This window comes from Spea bombifrons, chromosome 11 (genome assembly GCF_027358695.1).
Source record: "Spea bombifrons isolate aSpeBom1 chromosome 11, aSpeBom1.2.pri, whole genome shotgun sequence".
Classification (NCBI taxonomy): domain Eukaryota; kingdom Metazoa; phylum Chordata; class Amphibia; order Anura; family Pelobatidae; genus Spea; species Spea bombifrons.
The window spans coordinates 16,744,491-16,764,908 of NC_071097.1; the positions used below are offsets into that span (position 1 = coordinate 16,744,491).

A 20,418-nucleotide genomic window follows, 5' to 3' on the forward strand; every position below is an offset into this window, starting at 1 on the left:
TCTCTTTCCATTGTATCATTTTAATATATAATTATCCATAAGAAGCATTGCATGTAGAAACATTTTAACCGTGACAAGTAATTACAAAGGGAGAAAAAAAAAACCACTCAATACTACCAGGTAGGGCGTCATTTCTTTTTTAAGTGGTTCATTGCAGGTTATTAGAAATATGTGATTTTTTTTTCTATTGTTTAAGCCAGTTCATCTATTTTCTCACAATCACTCATTCTTCAAAACGGTAGAGCAAGCAGTCAACATGACAAGAACCAGTGTATTTTTCAATTAATTCTCATTTGAGAAATCTACATTCATTGCAACGGAATTAGCAACAATTGAAGAAGCCTGGGGTCCTCCATGGGAACGAGCTTTTCAAAGCCTGGATGAGTTTTATCTCTGATTGGGATCCTAAAAGTGTTACTTTTAAGGAGAGCTCTCTTTGGATGGGAAACCTGTCTCTTAAGAAAAGGATGGAGTAGGCAAAAAAAAAAAGTTGAACTCATTTGTGACTGTCCTGGTTGCAGTAGCAGAATTAAAAGAACAAGGTGGACAGTAGAAGATTTTGAATGTCACTAAAGGTGTGCGCCACCAGCTCTTTATCTTTAACTCAGAAGCTGTCTGATCTCCTTGTGCATGTGACAGAGGAAGTCTACGTACGAAGCACCTCCATTGAGGTTCTTGTCTTCCACCAAGAGGTGTTTGAAGAGCATCTCCAGCTTGTCATCTTGCTTCACAACCAGCAGCTACCAAGAAGACAAAAGAAAATAATTTTAAAATTATACATACGGTTATATACATAAAGGTAAGAAAAATTAAGTTACGCCGTGCTGTTGTAGGGAATCTAGTATCTCAGAGGGTCACTGAGAAGAGGGGCAAAAAGCATTAGCGTAAATGTATAAGACTGTGTGTGCCATTGGGGCATTAAGAAGGTCTAGGGACGCAATGTATAGGTACAGCTGCTTGCAGAACGCACAGAGATTTCATCCTGAGGAAAGTAGGACTGTCGGGTCTTACAGAGACTTCATATATTTGAGAAACATTTTTTTACCCTAAAAAGGGTAGTAAAAAGTTTATTTGAGGTTGGTTTAAATGTACAACGTGAAAGCACTAAAGAGGTCAATTGAATAATGTAGTTCAAATGTTCTACTATTTGGTATTTACATGAAAACAGTCACATGGCATAGCCTGAAAGGTTAGATTTACCAGAGAAGCTCTCCTTACCTTCATATACCGTGGTCTCTGAGCTCTGAAGCTTGTTATAATTGCATGCATTTTGTTTGAAATTGGATTATCCAGCTTCGGCAGTGCACCCTGAAAACAAAGTATTCTGATCAGTACCAAAATGTGGTTTTGAAACCGTGGCTGAGCATACTGCACAGATTCACCAAACAGCGATCGTATATAATTAAAGGGCACATCCTACATAAAAATTAATATTCAATATTTATTTACTATATATACATAATAATGCAGTTTAAGACTGAACTTAGCTCTCTTTAAAAAAAATAAATAAATAAAATTCCCTTATCCGGAGACCTGGAGGCTGCCATTGTCGTCACGCCTGATATTCCGGGTGACTTTCCCAGCTCAAAACAGACTGAGCTGCTTAATTCTTTCTTCTAAAGGCTTTCATTACTCAGAATGTCTAGCTGGGTGACTATAACTCAGGTACTAGAATTATATTTTTTACAATATAGTACAAAAAAAAAAAAAAAAAAAAAAAAAATTGCCAACAGTACCCCTTTAAAAGCAAACAATGGCAGAAAGAAAACCACTAACAGATCTACAGAATGGCAACACTCCTAAACTCAACTCCATTCCAATCACTTATTGCTTTCCTTTTCACCATTTCTAAATTAGTTTTTTTACCTAGATGGACTTTGACCAAATTTTATACCTTTTATAGGGCCAACACAGAAAAAAATGTAGAGCCGCAAAAGCTTTCTCAGAGTTCTCAGATGGTGAATAGGTCCTCTGAGGTCCTGAAAAGCTAATATGGCTACGTCTTATTCTACTTTGGCCCACTGAAAGGTTTCAATTTTGGGCCAATACAGCTATAGCTATTCTCCTTTGTTAAAACTAAAAACAGTAAAGTATAACGTACTTAACAGTAAATTACATTTCTCCAATACATGTAAAATGAGCATCTACTTTGAATACTCACCATGTTAGATTCAATCTGGCTGAAAGATGATACACCAAAGAGGTTCTGGATGAGTGACTGCTGCACATTTGCACCAACCCATATAAACAAGTTCAATCCATTCTCAAGCAAGTAAATCTCCCCCTTAGAGAGGCGTTCCTCTGACGAACGGATAGCTACAGACAAGGAGTCGCTAGCTGGATCCACTTTTGTCTGTTAAAGGAAATGTTTCAGAATAACAAATCACACAGCGCCCAGAACGGATCAAAGGGAGAACGCACAGACAAAATCCCAGATAAACTGGGTAGCAAGAACAGATACTTACCAAGGGCAGGAGCCTGGGGTAAAAAAAGACATGCGAATCGGCAACATCCATGGATAAGACAAGTTGCCGGATGTAGGCCCGATCGTCAATTGACACTTCAGGACCAGGTTGTAGCACGTCACTTTTCAGCACACAGTTCAGGTAAACAGGTAGTAGCTTCATGCATTCTGGGAGAATAAGCTGTCAAAAAAGGAAAGAAAAAAAAAAACATTTTCTATCAAAATTTTATAATCTATAGTAAAGTATGGTTTTGGGCACATTTAAAGAGTTTGCATCTCATGCAGCTTTCTAGGAGGCATCAAAACTACATTAGAAGAAACCTAGCCCTGCAACAATCCTGACCAGTAGGATTTTCCCCACGCTAGGACCATCTGTAACATCAGAAGCATAAAATATTACAGATTAAAAGAGAACGCGGTGTTGACTAAACTGGGTTTTCGCAGGCGAGATGAACAATTCAAACCCACTGAATAGTAAGCCCCACTTTGGTCAGTTAATATTTTTAGCAGCGTGGGGGAAACAGTCCAGAGTGTAGAAGCAGTTACCTGACCAGCAGACGAAGGGCTTGCACAGTTCTTCCGGTAACAGGCTAGGATCTGTGCGGACTGATTAATCAGAGAATCACGGACAGTCTTTGTTGGGTTGCTCAGGACTCCACGATATGCTGCCAACACAGAGAGAACAATTAACAAATCCTCATGTGACATGGGGCACTTTCTTAGGTTAATGCTTATTTTCTTTCCATTGAATAGTTTACAGAATCTATGATTTTCCTTAGGTCTATTTGGTGCAACAGAAATTGGCTTACATCCTCAGCTGCAATAAAATTGTCCTTTAGTAGCACATGGACTTTCTCTTTAAATAACACCCTACCCTTGCTACAGACACACAAAACATGTTTTGTGGCAGTACCAAGTAAGGTCAGAGTGAGCCACAATAAACCTCTCATGACACTTCTACCTGTGCAGTGCTAGCTGAGAATATCTGGAGTTGGAGTTCCTTAAGTCATGTTCCTTCTGACTCAGTATATCAGTAAACGCTTCCACCTAAAGGCTACGACAGTCGAACTTCATTTACTAGTTTAGAATCGAGAGTTGTATTTTTATTCTATTATAGTAGTGGCTGGTACAGAAGATAATTAACCCTTACCAAACTTGGCAAAGAAGTTAATAAGCGTATCAGTCTCGCAGTTCCTGTAGAGATCAGCCAGCTGCGTACAACAGTTCAGGGCCATGTTGTGAACTCGGAGCCTACGCTGCCCCCCACAACTGGTATACAGTACAGCACACTGCATAAGAAAAACACAGACGGAGATAATACAAGTGAAATGCCGTACCTTAAACAAGTCATCTACAATAAATGCGCAGAAAAGCAGAGGTACAGAAAGTAACATTTAAATACATGCTTTTAAGATAAGGAGACAGGACATTGAATGATCAATATATATATTTAAAAAAAAACAAACAAAAAAAAACTTAGCAACTCATAACACAATTTAACTTGCAAAGTTCTGATTTGTTACCTGTAAAAGGGCTCCGGTATCTTCATTCAGCTTATCGTCATGTTTAAACTCCACAGTTATGGTCTTATCGCAATCCAGTCCTGCCAGCTCTACATCTGTGGTGTTACTCATGTAGAAAGCGCCAAAGAAGTCCGTTGCCCGAATGCCTGAAATGAATGTCCTCGAAAGATTAAACACTAGTTTCCACACGATGGAACATCAACGTGAACATTCTACAAACCGGCTCGGGTTTTAGGACAACGCTGTAGTATTGTCTATAGTCCGTTCTAAACTTGTGAATTATAGACGACTCACAAATTGATCACTGAGAATACCTCGTCTGGTAACTTACCAGTGCTGGTTCGGACCCTCATAACGGCATCAAAGCCTATGTCTTTCTGTACGTCCCTGCGCAAGTCGTTTAAGAAGCGCTCCTTATCAGTTTCCAGCTGCAGATGGAATTTAAAAATAAAACCGGTTAACCCCACTCTTTACACTACATGAAGAGTCCATATTCTAGTATAACAATTATGACAACATATATAGCATAACAGTGGAGCTGGTGATGTTCCAATGCCAGGATGAAATGTGCCTTCTAGGCATGAGTTATGATAGTATAAACCATCCATGACATCTGATGGGTCAAAGGTGGATCTGGGAAAGCCAGTATAAATTGTGTTTAGCTTGCTGATGCTGCACAACCTACTGTTCTTTACTTTATTAATAATCTTCCTGACAGAATCAATTTAATGACTAGACTAGTTTTCCTTCCAAATGTTGTGAAATGTAAGACATTCTTGTTTTGTTTTATTTCTTGATGTTGTTTACATAACATGTTTCTGTGGCTGTCAGGAGACCACGAAAAACAAACGTTTAAATATATATATATTATTTTTTATCGCATCTCGGACATTCATTCACTTACCTGGAAAAATGTATACTTATAGACCGAGCCTCCAGTTTGGTAAGGCACCACACCAAGTGTGGCCACATCCAGAAACTGATTGGGAAACAGGAATAAATCCACGCAGCACCCCTGGGCTACACATTCCTGGGCCAAGCTGTTGTAGAAATTGGTCTGAGGCTGGAACAAAGTCTGCAAGAACATATAATCATTTAAATCATCTGAAGCCAAAGTAAAATATTAAAACCAAAGAATATTATATATATATAATATATATATATATATATATATATATATATATACACACACACACACAAACACATATATATATATATATATTAAATATATGTATACACACACTATACATTATATATATATATATATATATATATATATATATATATATATATATATATATATATATATATATATATATATATATATATATATACACACACACACACAATTACTTTCTCTTCCATTAAATCAATTCCCCCGGATTATGAATCATATTCTTTTTGGGTATGTGAATACTAGTTCAGCAATTATTTACCTTCTCCTTATCTGTATTAATTAGCTTCTTGTCATCCTTGTTCTTAAGTTTCCCAGGAGCCTCAGCAATGGGAAGACTCGTGTGAAAGATAAAAAGCTTTCCGGCGCAGTCTGCGGCCTAATGGGACAGAATAAAATATAAATCAATTAGCAAGTAGAGAAAAAAACAACAGAACAAAGCAAGAGATGTTAAGAAGGCTGCACCCAGGAGCACGTATCTTCTGGGTGGGATCTGTACACTACACGATTGTTCATGCCAACTTAACATGTTGATTTAACAAGATGCAGTACTGTTTGTAAATGTTTAATTATGCATAAAGTACATGTAGAGTATAAATATAGCACCTCTTACCTTCAATGCCTCCAAACCAGCTTGTACAACTGGAGCAAAAACAGTCTCTGTTTCCCTTGTGTCAGCAAATAATTCGGGAATCTGGTCCAGCAAACTTTGTGGAACACAAAACAGTGAAGGTCATCGAAAAACATACTAACAAAACCAAACAAATGCACAAAAATATCTCGATATTTACCTGGTGATAACCGTTCTGGATTCATTCACGTTGACTAAAAATCCATCCAGAAGAGGAACAAACATATCTGCCACATCCGAAACAACCATCATCTGTGGTTGAGCGAGGGAGCTTTTCACATTATAGAAGTGGAGGACTTTGTTATAGGTCACAAATCCCACTCGGATAACGGACTCTTCCATATTGCCTTCCCTGGAAAAACAGTGAAGGGTAAAACGTCAATGGCATGAGATTCCTCTGGTCCAATGACCCAATTAGGTTTTATATTTATAATGATCACAAATGTACGCTTTAACTAAAACTTATTTAAAGCATTCCGTACACACAGTTTAAACTGCTTGGTTAAAACTCCCTTGGCATCATCACTTCAGTTTTGAGCAAAAATAAAAATGAATGTTGCCAAGGGCTCTACCGGCAGCAGCCAATGATATAGCGAGCAAGAAGGGGATGACTGAGGCAAATGTTATATCTGTTCTCCCTTACCTGGGCAGGTAATCTATAAGCTGCTTCAGCTCCTCGCAGATCAGGGCTACCAATCCACTCTTCACAGCATTGTATGAAACGTCAATCATGAAAATGAAAGCCGGGGGATTTGGAATCTTGTTATTCTGCCATTGAAACAAAGACAAATCAGCACACTGCTAAAGATTTCATTCCAAAGCTAAACTAGCAAACACAGAAGGTACACCAACCGGTATTAACATTTCAGCATCGTTCTCTGCATTTCTTACCTTACAGTAGTCGACTGTTGCTGTGAACTCGTATGATCCCATAGATAACTCTGGTCTGTCATAGCAATCTACTCTCTTCCCTGTGTGATCCAAGTGCTGGAAGTAATGTGGAGGGACTGAATAAAATAAGAAAAAGTCATTGGGGTATATGACATTAACAGCAAACTGAAAGCATCACTTCGCCAAACCAACAGCAGTAACGAAAATAATTTTCTACTTTTTATTTCTCAAATGATGTATATCTTGCATAGGAAGTTTTGAAACCAGCCTCTAGATTCTAGTCTATATAATACAATGAATAACGGATTCATATTGTCTGCTAAATGTAAATGGGATTATCTCACCTCCTGTCGTAATGTTTATTCCTTAAAGGAATATTAAATGCTAAATATTTTTTAAAACGTATAGCATGTTAATGAAAAATACAAAGAGGAACGTGAGCTTCTCTACTTCCGGTTCGTTTAGCTACAGATCAATTATATAAACAGGGTTTATTCACTTAACAGTAAATAGGTTTCATTTCACAGACCACATTGTGCGTTATGAAGGGCCGATACACCTGTAAGAAGGGATGCACAACGCAGAGCAAACGAGGCGAGATGATCCTCCCCAAATTAATTATCCATGACAGGAACAGTTTCTCGAATAAAGAAACTGCTTGAGTTACTCAGTCAAGTCTATGAGATGAAACCTTTCAAGTTCTTCCTATATCAAAACTGAGCTTTAAACGAGCAATTTTAACAGCACTGTATTCAGGCCAACAATAGTTTAGAGTAGTACATTTTGAATGAATCTTCCAAGCACTGCCTTGTCCAAAATGAAATAGTTTTATTTCCTGTTCTGACTTTTCCCTTCCCCTTTCCTCTAGAGAGATAACAGTCCAGTAAGACAGCTATGCCAGAACACAACTATTCTTTCTCAAAGTACAAACGTTTGGCGTGCTCACCTTCCGTGACGCAGCTACAGAAACAACACTGGAACCTTCGGCCGCCCTCGATAAACTGCATGTAAGGGCACATGTAGGCCTTGCATCGGTTGCAGCGAACAGGACCGGACTCTCCGTGATCAACAACGCAGGGAGGGGCCTGCAAGAAAACGACAAACTTAGTAACCGGAGCACTACATTATTTAACGTCTTATACCGCTCCTAATAGAAAATGACAAAAGATGGGAACCCAAGAAGAAGAGAAATCTATAGAATACTATAGGCAAATATTTATCAAGCAAAATTCTTAATTCTTTTTTCCAGGGTACAGCCATCTTATAATATAACTACTATGCCCACAGGCAGGATGAGCATCTTGTGGAAGAACATCACCCATTGAGGGGCATGGTCAGAAAACTTCATATCAATACAGTGTTATTTTTATATTTTCTATAGAGGCAGACAACACAATAAATATTATATATATATATATATATATATATATATATATATATATATATATATATATATATATATATATATATATATATATATACACAATATATGCATACCAGCACCTATCATTGATCCACAAATTATAGCTACAGAATCAGCTGGGGCTCTATAAGTAAAATACTGGGTTTCCCTAAGGTGGAAATCGGCTATCAGGACCACAGGGGAAATAAGAGCTCAACCCCAACTCGCTGCAATATAGCAATGAATTGTTTGCGCAGCCTGGGGAAGGTAGCGCATCTATCTCTTTCAACAATCAGACAAACGCCTGCAAAATAGATCAACCAGGCAAGGACACGGTAAAAACGGACATGCTTCTGCGTAGTACGCGATTTCGATAAGTGGCACTGGTTAAAGAGGAAATCCCCTATGGCTAGCCTGAATTTGCAACACAGAATACATGGAATTGCTATGCAGGGCTACAGGATTTTCCTGGAATCCGGCTGGCAAATGTACAGCGAGCAGCTGGGGATTCGGATACCGCCTGCTCTCTTTAGTATCACGTTTCTAAACAGCTGGACCTATTCTCATAGGCTTAGCTAATTAAAGCCCCATTGTTAGGAGAAAAAAAAAATAGCAAGAGGTATACTCTGATAATACACATGTAAACCCCCCCCTCCACGGAATACATTTATTTAGAGGGGGCTTGTTGCAATATCATCATTGAACATGTGTCTCCAATTTTAGATCAAGGGAAAAATCCTTTGCAGTGCACTTTTGACAAATATGTACAATGGGAGAAGTTTGACACCGCTTTGCAAAGGAAAAGTAGGACAGATATACTAAAGATAAAGACAGAATTATATTAAGCTGCAAAAGGGAAGATGATTATATGAGGCACGGATTGAATATATCCTCACATCCAATAGAGAACAGATTACGAAAAGGTTGACTATGGGGACACGACTCCAAATGGCCAGGTATCCCCGAATCTAAATATTTCCCTTTCGGAGGCTTGAAAACAGACTAGATAAAATGTTTCCAATCATATTAGTGGTATCCGTGCAGTAAGCACCATTCCAATTTGTCACGCTCATGTAATAAGAGGCAGGTACACAGAACAGGCTCTTAACACAAAGAACCACTTGATTAAATACTTACCTCTTCTGGGGGTAAGGTTGCCAAAGGCTTAATAACAGCTGCCAGCGGAACCTGCGATTGCTTGGCCATGTCTGAACTGGCAGGGAAATTATAAGAGGTGCATCTTATGTAGCGGGGACTCGCATTACCTGGGAAATTAGAAGAAAAAGCAGGGCAAGATGCGTTAATATTTCTGTACATTTTTTTCAAAGATGGGAGATGCCCACCCAAGAATCTCAGAGTAACAATAATCTCACGCTACACCCATATTATAGCATAACTAATTATTAGTTTCATGAATTTAGCTCACTACCGCAAGTATTCTGGTGTATAGGCTTGGTGTTAGCCGTGTCAGTATTACACATACATTATTATTTTTGCGCTATATATATATATACACACACACACACAAAAGTATTGGCACACCTGACCTGGATGACATCACATTATAAATACATTAATAAGTAGTTGCCCCCCCCCTTTGCAGCTATAACATTTTGCACTCTTCTGGGAAAGCTTTCCACAAGATTTTGGAGTGGTTCTGAGGGAATTTTGCCCGTTCACCCAGTACAGCATATTTGTGAGGTCAGGCACTGATGTTGGATGAAAAGGCCTGGCTCGCAATCTTCGTTCATCCCAAAAGTTTGGTTGAGGTCAGGGCTCTGCGTGGGCCAGTCGAGTTTTTTCACACCAAACTCATCCAACCACGTATTTATGGGCCTTGCTTTGTGCACTGGGCAGAGTCTTGCTGGAATGGAAAAGGGTCTTCCCCAAACCAAGTATAAAATTGTCCAAAACTTATTCCAAAATCTTGTGGAAAGCCTTCCCAGAAGAGTAGAAGCTGTTACAGCTCCAAAGAGGGTACCAACTACATACTAATGTCTAAGTATTTAGAATGCTATGTCATAAAAGGTCCCTGTGGGTGTGTGTATAATATATATATATATACATTTACATATACATACACACACACACAGCAACTGGATGATATCGCGCAAACACACTGCCAATAAGAATGGGACATCAGCCGTACCTTCTTATCCTTCTGTCGATATGTCGGAATATCTTATTATTGTCAATCTTTTACACGGTCACTTTTATTCTTGTTAATTTATTACTCTCCCCTACTGTAATAGTGCTTTGGCATCTGTAAGAGCCCTATAACTAAAATGTAAGGTAACCAACTATATGAAGAATAAAAGGCATCTTCTACACAAACATGGAGTTGTTGACTGCATTTGTCGTGTTATAATATGTATCTAAAAATATGTTTTTTTTGTTAATAACTACACATCAGAACCATTTACAAAATCAAATTAACAGCAAGGTCATTTATTAGTTAAATAGTAAACAGCATCTGTTCCAACGCACCTTGATCCTTGACTATAAAGTTAGTGGTTACAAGCGGTGGAACCTGCCCCCTCAGGGCCGTGACGAAGGGCTCAGAGCTCCGGTTGTTTCGATCATCTTCTATGACTTGGATCTGGGAAGTTAATGTATGGTTACTTAATATTGCGATTGTAGCAAAAGACACATTCGTAGAAAAAAAAAAGTCCAAAATAAAACGCATCCTAGACGGCATGCAGGTGTACACACGCAGACACACATAGGGCTACACATGAGATGACATCAGTACGGGTTACACAATCTAATATTCCTTCGTTTATTCTAAATGAAATGCCTTCTCATAAAAAAACAACAAAAAACAATATAAGTGTTCATTTTTGCCAACCCGAAACGAACATTTGAAACAATCAGACACTAAAGAGAAAGTCCTGTATAATGCAGGACCCTCACTGATTTAACTATACATTATACAGGGCCAGCCAAGCTCTTCCTACAGCAAAAACTTCCTAATATACAGCGAAGTCACGGAGCTGAAACAGCTCTCCCTTTAGTGAATAAAACCCTTTGGTCCTTCACTGGAGAGCACATTGGTACAAGATAAAAAATGTCTTAAAACACCAGTATTATGTAGTGGGTTTATATGGCTTGCTCAGGACTATAGAGAAACATTTTATCAAGGTTCATGGAGAAAATAACTATCCCACCAGCCTCACCGTGCTCTGCGTGGTGTTTCCGGCCTTGCACGGGGCTGATCACACTTATCGCTTGCTGATCACACTTGGCTCCCGTCACAGATTCCTTACAATGCAATTTCCCCTTTAAAGCCACCTTGGTAAAGTAACACGCCAATCCTCTACCTAGCCTATAGTGAAGCATCTGTACATCTATAGAGAACAAGCAACTGCGGGAATGTGCTGAGCTGTGGCTCTTTATCCAGAGATAATGTTACCATAGTCTACCTTCTTTAAACCAGAAATCCCCTACATCCGTGCATCACATGAAAGAATGAAGTTTAAGTAAGCACATACAGCGATTTAATTAGGGTACAGATCAATCCACGTACACCGATCCAAGCAGACCCTGAAAACAGGCCTTGGTCGGCATCCAAGGACACAGCATAGGAAACTGCAAGATCTGACAAAGGCTTATAAACAGACAGCACTTCACCGCAGAGCACATGAAAGTCCGGGGGGACATCAATTGTTCAAAGCAACTTATTTTAAAATAATTGCTGTGGCCTAAAATACTTTGTCAATGCGCTCTAGGATATACTGAAAGCTTTTCCTATATACTTTGTAGTGAAATATTGTCTAACTCTATACAAATACTTTGGTTATTGTTATCAAAGCAGAAGCATCAGCAAAAGTTGATTCTCCAAAGAGAACCCCCCCCCAGCCAAGAAAATATCCGACCTGTGAGTTATAACTCTTATTACCGTATGACACGTTTTCTAAGATCTCCGGCATAAACACCTTTAACATCCATGGGTCTATCAAACCAAGAGCTGGAAAACATCAGCACCCTCTTTAGTTTTATTTATACCGATATTTAAAACAAACATCAATGAAGGAGAAACATAACGTCTCCATATGCAGAAGTACAAGCGTTTGCTAATATGGCTTTACACAAGAGATGAAGAGTCTGCATAGCAAGTGAAGTCATGACACTAAAAGAGACAAACATCGGGAATGAGTCAAAGAAAAAAAGGACTCTACATACCGTATTGTCCCAATTTTAGGCCATACCCTTACAGTTTGTTACAAAAATGTCATTTTAAAAAAAAATACAGCTTAGTAAAGGCGTACACAGTATTTTCACTCATGTGCACACGCTCACAATGTCTCTTTTCCACAGCTCTGCTTCTTCTGTCTTCTTTCTTCATCCGCTTCTGCCCTGTATCAGCTCCATTAACCACTCCTTCCGAGTGCTTCTGCAAAAGGGCGGAGCCACCACACAAACCCTCTCCCTGATTGGAGGCACCACGGGGACAGCCTCCAAACGCCGTGGCTCCACTCTTTTGTGGAAGTACAAAAACACTTTTTCCACAAACCCATCGGCAATATCATGGTCTCTTAGAGCGCTTCCACAAAAGGGTGGAGCCCCTGCGATTGGAGGAATGGCTACGAGTCTTTCCCCTTGGTGCCTCCAATCAGGGAGAGGGTTTGTGTGGTGGCTCCGCCCTTTTGCAGAAGCAGCCTGGGAGTCCTGGTCAACGGAGCTGATACACGGTAAAAGCGGACGAAGATAGAAGAACAAGAAGAGGCAAGTAGGTGGGGACACGGAAGCGGAGGGCAGAGAAGGTAGGGAGAAGTGAGAAAGCTTCAGGGGTATTCTTGCGTGCATCAGGGACACAAAAAAAAACCCAGAATTTCCAGGAGTCTTGGGACATTTAAACTAGGGGGAAAAACCTGCAGCCTACAATCAATATGGTACTTTTCCAGGACATACACAACTTTCAGAGGATAAAGACAATCGCTTGTATTGCTAGCCTACTCAATCAAGTTTATACACTCTCAAAAGGCAGGGAAGAACTTTGTAAGTGGCAGACAACAGCACATAAAAAGTAGATATGATTAGTTAAGACTTGGGGCATTTCTTCAAACAAAAAAAACAAAACTATGTTCTAATGTATTGGGTGGATCCTTGAACTATATAACAAGATGGGAATTATTTCCCTTTGGTAACATCCAGCAGATTTCACCATAACCTTATTACGCAGAATAAGCTCATGAACACTTTGTTGGTAGGGTTGCTGACCACTACCTATAAAGTTCTTCTCCGCATTATCAGGTTAGTACAACAAATTGATTTCCTTCTGAGTTTATACAACCCACACAGCGCAGGGTGGCATTGTAGGTGGTGACCAGCAGCCAGTGAAAATTAGATGTGAGCTGGAAGTATATATAGATACATAAATTAAAAGTTTCAGCTACTGTTAAGCTTCTACACATTGTCTGGTTCTTGCTTTCTATTGCCGCTGTGTAAACAAAGCATGACCCGGACAGTACTGACAGGTGAGGTTGGTGGTATGGAGATGTTAGTGGGGTAGGCAGACTACATGCATTAGTAAGGCGAGTCAGCATGCATAGTGCAGCATCACAAGGGTTCACTACCACTCATTAAGACAAGGGAAAGACAGACGCGCGGCACTTACTGGACTAGGAATTGCATCTGGGTCTATTCTGTGCCTTGTTTTCTGCTGGGGTTGCAGTTCGTTAAGTTGCTTTAATATATTAAATAAATAAAGAAAAAAAGAAAAAAAAAAGAAGAGCAAACGATGCCACAAAATAGCAAAGAGAAACAGGATTAAAGAAAAATTTAAGCAAAAACAGGCAACATTGTTATTTTCCCACACAAGCATACCCCCCCACAATCAGTGGCTGACTGGTATCTCTTTGGCCATCTTTACTGCTTGTTAACGGCTTAGGCCCATATAGAAGACATTCATTCACAAACCGTGTTATACAGGACACAAATATGTAAACAGATACGAGGCAGCGCTGGGAGATATAAATCTTTCATAGAGGAGGAAATGATGCTACACAAACCTTACACAACTGCAAAAGCTTTTTGTTCGTGTTTGTTTGCAGCAAGACAAAACTACATTCACGAACAAGCATGAAAAACAATGCAGAATACGAAGCAGTAACCCAAACTTTTATTATTACATGGGACACCAAGAAATGGATGCATATGAACGCTGTGTAACTTTACATCTCTGCTTTTTTGCATGCAAATGCAGAGCGATTCATCAGAATTCTCTCTTTCATTAGCTCGGTTTTCAGCTCCTGAGCTATTTAACTTGCATGAGATGCATTCTGTTATTGTTAGTAAGGCTTATAGGGGTATAAATAATAATCAACTGACATAACATGCAGTTGTTTAAAATCCCTCCAATACTGCGCATGAAAATGGTGTCGTAATTTTTATTTGGAAAATTCAATTTATGCAATGTTATAAAGTTACAGTGAAAAGTCAGACCTTCTTAAACTTCACATGGCGCTCACAACTCCAATCCCATCAAACCCACCCATAAAACATACAAATGCTTCTGAGCGCTTGCCAGAACCCCACTTCTAACACGTGAACTGCAATGATGTCCTGTAGCGTGTGATGGTGAATATGTTTTGGCTTTCACATCAACTACTTGCACCAACAACATGTGTAAGGGAGAAGGGACTTATATGCATCCAGACTGTGAAGAAATCGTCTCAAATCTATTTTTTTTTGTTATCAATCAATGACCAGTGGCATTACAAGTCAACGGCAGCATGGCATTATAGAAATAAAATAATTTGCGGTGGCGTGCAATCATCTCAAAGTAAGATTCTAATAGCCTTGTGGCATCACTCAAGAGAACAGTCCACATTTGGAAAAAATTTAAGAGAGAGGAGGCCTCTCTCTTGCGTCCCCCGTCACAACTGCCAAAATAGTGCAAACAGCGAGAAGTTAAGAACCCCCACATTAATCAGCCCCTGCACAACGAGAACTAAAAACTTCTTGTCTACTTTGTATAGCCTCTGTGCATATGGCAAAGGTTTTGGAACGGTGCGTATCTTGGGAGCGATTCTGAGCATTTATTACCAAGACACGACCACATTTTCACATAAGTTAAGTATCGATACACTTACAGGACTGGGAATGGAATCTGGATCCAGTCTCTTCTGTGCCGGGGGTGGTGGAGCTGGAGGGCCCTGAGGACCAGGCTGCGTTCCATAATTAGGGGCTCGAGGATAATTCCCAGGATAACCAGGCTGTGGGCCCCTCACTTGCCCAAAGGAACCTAGAAAATATCACGCGACAGCATGTAAATCTTTTTCATCTTCAGAAGCATCTACAGTAGATTATTTTTCAATACATCGTACAGAACAAATATAATCTTTAAGGAAGGATATTTAGGGAAAAAAGGGTTTCATGGGATGCAGCAGATGTGTTACTCAGTGACTCTAACACTACATATAACTTCAAAATCTTAGCATGATCACTAATGGCTGCCCAACCCTAAAATTATCTGGTTGCAAAGAACTTTGCTCCAAGTACCATCACAGGGCAGTAATCACGGGAGGAGGCGGTCATAAGAACTCTAATGAAAATCTCCCTAATATAAACATACCTGCAAATGGCCATATAATACATGCAGTTTATATACACTGCTTGGACATACCATTCTGTTGAAGAGGAAATCCACCTTGACCAGGGGGCATAGGAGGTGGCCCCTGAGAGACTCCAGGCATAGTTGTCTGCGACTGAGAAGGTGGAACATGGTTGGTTTGCGTTAATGAAGATGCTGGCAGATGTTGTCCTGGCAGCTGGGGACCTTGCACTGATGTAGGTGGAGGTCCACCAGGCAACTGAGAGGGGTAACTTGAAGGAGGAGCTGCCGATGACTGAGGAGGGCCAAAGCCTGGAGCTTGTGGAGAAGGAAGACGCTGTGGAGGTGGGGGGCCGCCAAAACGTTGTGTCTGGGGTGGCAAAACTTGTGGTTGACTTGTAGGAGGCATCCCTTGTGCCAAATTCATAGGAGAAGGACTTTGTTGATTTGGGTATGGAGTATAAACATTTGATCCGCTGGCAGGAAAACTTCCAGATGATGGTGGAAGAGAGTTTTGAGCACCTGTGGGAAGTGACATACACCAAATTTCAGAAACCACCTGAAATTATAAGCAAAGCCTGTACATCATACCCTACAATAAATGAAAACCTCACAAAACTGATAAAATAGCAACGCCATTTCTGATGGTAACAATAACATGCTGGCATACCAGTGTAGTAACTCTATAACTCTTTCGTTGGTGGCGTTATGGCATTTAGACCAACTCACTTACCAAATGCTTTAGCCGTACCTCAAAATAGACTTGGTTTGCCTAGTGCAGCCAGGCTTGGCACAGTCACAACAAATATATAGCAAGTGGAAGGTCAGGTTCAGGCAAGACGGATCTCCCCGGACATTTCCAGGTACAATCATGAATACAAATATTCGCTTACCATAAGGGAGCCCTGTAGGTGGTGGAGCAGATGTTGCAGTGCCGCCAATGTGCATTCCCATCATCTGATTGGTTATTTGCTGTGCACTGCTTGAGGGTGGTAGATATTGCTGGTAACTAGTTGCTTGTGGAAGAGTCCCCGGCTGCATGTAGGACTGGTTGTTCAAGGGGGGTCTGTAAAACATTTTAACAACCAAATAAAGTTGACAATATACAAAATTAACAACATGAAAGCACATCAAGACATACTGGTACAGAAGAAAAGGGCTGTTCTTGCAAGCTAACTATCTTGGGAAGGTTGGGAAGAATGTGAATTACTTGGGTGAGGATGGTTTAGTGGAAGAGTTTAGTGAAGTTATAGTACTGTTTTTCACTTTTGTCAATTTAAAAGAGGAGAGGGTATTTGGAGAAAAGGATTACATAGTTAAAAAATGTCAATATTTACAGGACAGCTTTATTTTTTTGTCATAGAGACAGTACCATTTTCATATGCAATGTATTATGGTGTATGAGCACAAGCAATGTTTTCAGTAGGAAGAACAAGAAATACCTTTGCATCTGATTGCCCAATGATGCTGGCCCATTCTGCACATCTCCTTGGCCATACTGATTATACAGAAGCTGGTCTCGAGGAACAGCTGATCCTGCTGTTGTTGGTGGCCCCGATGTGGGTTGAGACCTCATGGGACCTGAGAGTACAAGATACACAAAGGACTGCGATAAGCAATAAGCAAGGGGAGCTGCAGATGTTGTGATAGACTAAATAAAACAATCTCTTTGGAATTAGATGATTAACATGTTCATTAACCAAGACCAACAATGCCTCAATCTCAAACAATATGTTTAATAACCACGGTATAGATGAGATAATGTGCTGCTGCATCTACATTTACCTATGTAGTCAGAGGATACAGGGGAAGAAGTGCCAGAAGTGAAAGAATCAGGAGACCCTTTTAAAGAGAATCCTGAGCTAGAAGGAAATCCTGGAAAGAAAGACATTAGAGAAAGGCTAAATAAAGATGAAGTGGAAAGGAACTGTTTAAAATAAAATGAAGACCCTAGACAAAGTTTGGGGTTCAGCAATCTTTTCGTAACTGTTTGGAATGATATGTTTTAATGTGTTATTATCAAGTGCTTATGATATATATACTTCATTCAAACTAAACAGGGAAGCACGATGACATTAAGACAGTAAGCTAGAAAACAGTTACTGCATGCAAATTGGAAAATAAATTATTCTGTCATTACAGCATTCTCTGGATGCCTCTACAGAAACCAGGAAGCATGCTTTTGTATGCTTCCTGTGCATGCTCAGTATCACTCCTTATTCTAGTCAATGAAAGCTGAGCTCACACTGTATGTATACTAGAAAAACAAAGTCATGTAAGCATGCATGTGATCGGCTGCTGCTATTCACTGACTAGCATTATAGTTATACTGATCACCTGCAGGTAGCATTCTAAAGTATGCTTCCTGGTTTCAGCAGAACCAGCTAAATAAACTGCAATGTAACGTAATATGGTACATGCAAACCGGACCCCGATACGCATTCAACACGAATATAGAGTCTTAGCCGCAGCATTCCCTGAGCACGAACACATCTCCTTCACATCATTTAGCTGGGCAGAGTAAAGGGGCAATTGCATATGGGGGTGGATTCTGCAGAAGGGACATCACAAAATTGTAAAGCGACCACAAAGCTACCATGTGTATTAAACCGCACATGATGACTTTAGTGTGCCTTTAAGATTCAACCTTCCACTATTATTTAAAGCATGAAACATGAATGCCACAAAAGCAGATACTGGGGGTGTTTTCCACATTGCTACGGGTCAATGAGGTAAGACTAGTACCTTGTGAAGGGGGATGCTGTGGATAGCCTTGCATTGGCCCGTTATATCCAGGATACTGAGGTCCTCCAGGCACTGTTTGGTCCCCATAGGGAGGCTGTTGGTAACCCCCAGGCTGAGGCTGCATGTAAGGAGTAGCTAAATGCGGTGGCTGGTTCACATTCATCTTGTGTTCATCCCCAGACTGGTCTTACCTGTTGAGTGGAAAAAGGGACAATAGTGTTAAATAGTACATTTACAATGTTTCACCCACTTAACATCACAACAGTTGCAATGTGGGTTACATACAACAAAGACTGTCATTTTCATGGCTATTTCAGCAAATACCAGCATAACCATCGAATCATAATTTCCTAAATGAACGTCACAATGAAGCCCTTCTCTATGTTATGTCTATTCGTACCGAGTAATTAACACAGGCATGAAAAGAGAAATGTGACTGACCATGTGCAAAATAAAAACAGGAATTAACAATAATTCTACCATTTACTGTCATATACGTAAGGGAACATACGACTAAGTAATTAGTTCAAGAAAGACTAACAAAATACTACAATCAAATGAATTCCCTAATGTAAGGCACCAGTTACTACTGGTTTCTAAAGAAGACAACGATGATCAATTCCTAACACACTATTGTTTAGAAGTTTGACAGCTTATCAAGCCACTGTAAACATATGTGTACTATAATACCCACAATTCAATCTTAAACAGGTCAAAAGACCCAGAGCATCTTAAATACTTAAGTACGGAGATCTAGAAACTCTAACTCCTTCAAGTGACAGGTCGCATAAGTTAAATTACTTGGATATCTTTTAAAAAGAGATCATGGTCATAGTTGCTACCTATATTAAAGATCTGTAATGAGGGACTCTGCTATACAAAATTACAAAATATTAAATCTATCTATAAAAATAAAAAAAACAGGACAACCAATCAATAAATTGTATAATTTGATTAAAAATATACCTTTTCCATTCAAATAAAAATATAAGCTGCAGAGCATCAGCCCAAACTAGGTAACTCTATATAAACACAAGCAAACCACAGGAACAACATTGATTGTAAGCGCCCTATTTACCTTCAAATCTAGCTATGACATATCCTTTGAACACATATATTTGAACAAATTGTTGGCGCTGTATAAATACAAAATAAAAATACAATTTGAATAGAGGTGGAGTAAGAAGCACCAGGTAAATTATAGGCGTTATATAAAAGATAATAGAAAATGTAAAAACCCAGCTATAAAAGCATTATTATTATTATTATTATGGACTACTCTAACCAGAGCAGCAAACTGAAAGCTGCTGTTAAATGTCTGGCTTCCTTATAATAGATAGGGAGCACTAAGTGGGTTGTCAAAGTTCTAAAGTCAGATCAGAAGAAAAGGGGCTCAACATACAAGTGATATGATGACGTCTAGAAGCAAATGGATCTATTACATGTTCCGTATACCCATCAGGGAGATGGTCATTTAACGTAGTAAGCCGTCGGCCACTGCGTTCTAATAGGTCGGCCTGTGCGAAGACATGGCCGGTCTCACCCTACTAATATTCTGCAGGCCTACCTGCTGTATAGTACTATACGATCAATGGGGCAGACGAACACTCTTAATGGCAGCTCAGTCCAAGCAGACGCGGCCCGGTCTCTCGCTCTAGTCACAGGGCCTTGAATATGCACTGAACTACCTTCCGTTCCGGCTAGGCTTACACTCCCTCACTTCCCCGTCCGCTTTCCGAAAGCGTCTGTCTCTAGTTCCGACCGGAAATGACGACCCAGCTCTCAACCACTGGAGAAGCCCAGCTTCTCAGAGTTTGCCACGTCTACACTCCTCCCAGAAAAGGAAAACGGCCTCACAGAGAAACGCTGCGGAAGCGCAACATCCGGGGTACTGGGATTTTTTCACCCATGCGCAATAGGCGTTGCACGAGCAAATGTTTCATATTTAGTGTGGGCAGTGGCAAAACATCCCCCAAATGTCCATGTTTGGGGGAGGGTCATTCCCTGTGTGGGATCCAAATCACCCTGTCATT

At 39.9% G+C, this 20,418-nt stretch overlaps 1 protein-coding gene across 4 annotated transcripts; it reads right to left on the bottom strand.

Moving 5' to 3' along the window:
• On the bottom strand, positions 1-20,119 carry SEC24C (SEC24 homolog C, COPII coat complex component). 4 transcript variants are annotated; one of them, XM_053450370.1, is made up of 24 exons: positions 20,071-20,119; positions 18,386-18,576; positions 17,083-17,221; positions 16,534-16,706; positions 15,713-16,162; positions 15,180-15,331; positions 13,703-13,771; positions 10,573-10,684; positions 9,223-9,350; positions 7,630-7,768; positions 6,684-6,799; positions 6,436-6,560; positions 5,953-6,144; positions 5,775-5,868; positions 5,424-5,540; positions 4,892-5,062; positions 4,319-4,415; positions 3,988-4,133; positions 3,615-3,753; positions 3,011-3,129; positions 2,466-2,645; positions 2,162-2,353; positions 1,219-1,308; positions 1-740 (listed from the first exon to the last, which is right to left on the bottom strand). In XM_053450370.1, the coding sequence occupies exons 2-24, from the start codon at positions 18,546-18,548 to the stop codon at positions 600-602; spliced, it is 3,444 nt and encodes a 1,147-aa protein (XP_053306345.1). In that variant the 5' UTR covers positions 18,549-18,576; positions 20,071-20,119; the 3' UTR covers positions 1-599. The 4 variants fall into 4 exon arrangements, with proteins under 4 accessions (XP_053306345.1, XP_053306346.1, XP_053306344.1 ...); XM_053450371.1 differs by having other exon boundaries at positions 20,074-20,116; XM_053450369.1 differs by lacking the exon at positions 20,071-20,119 and adding an exon at positions 19,953-20,012.
• Between the last annotated feature and the right edge of the window lie 299 nt (positions 20,120-20,418).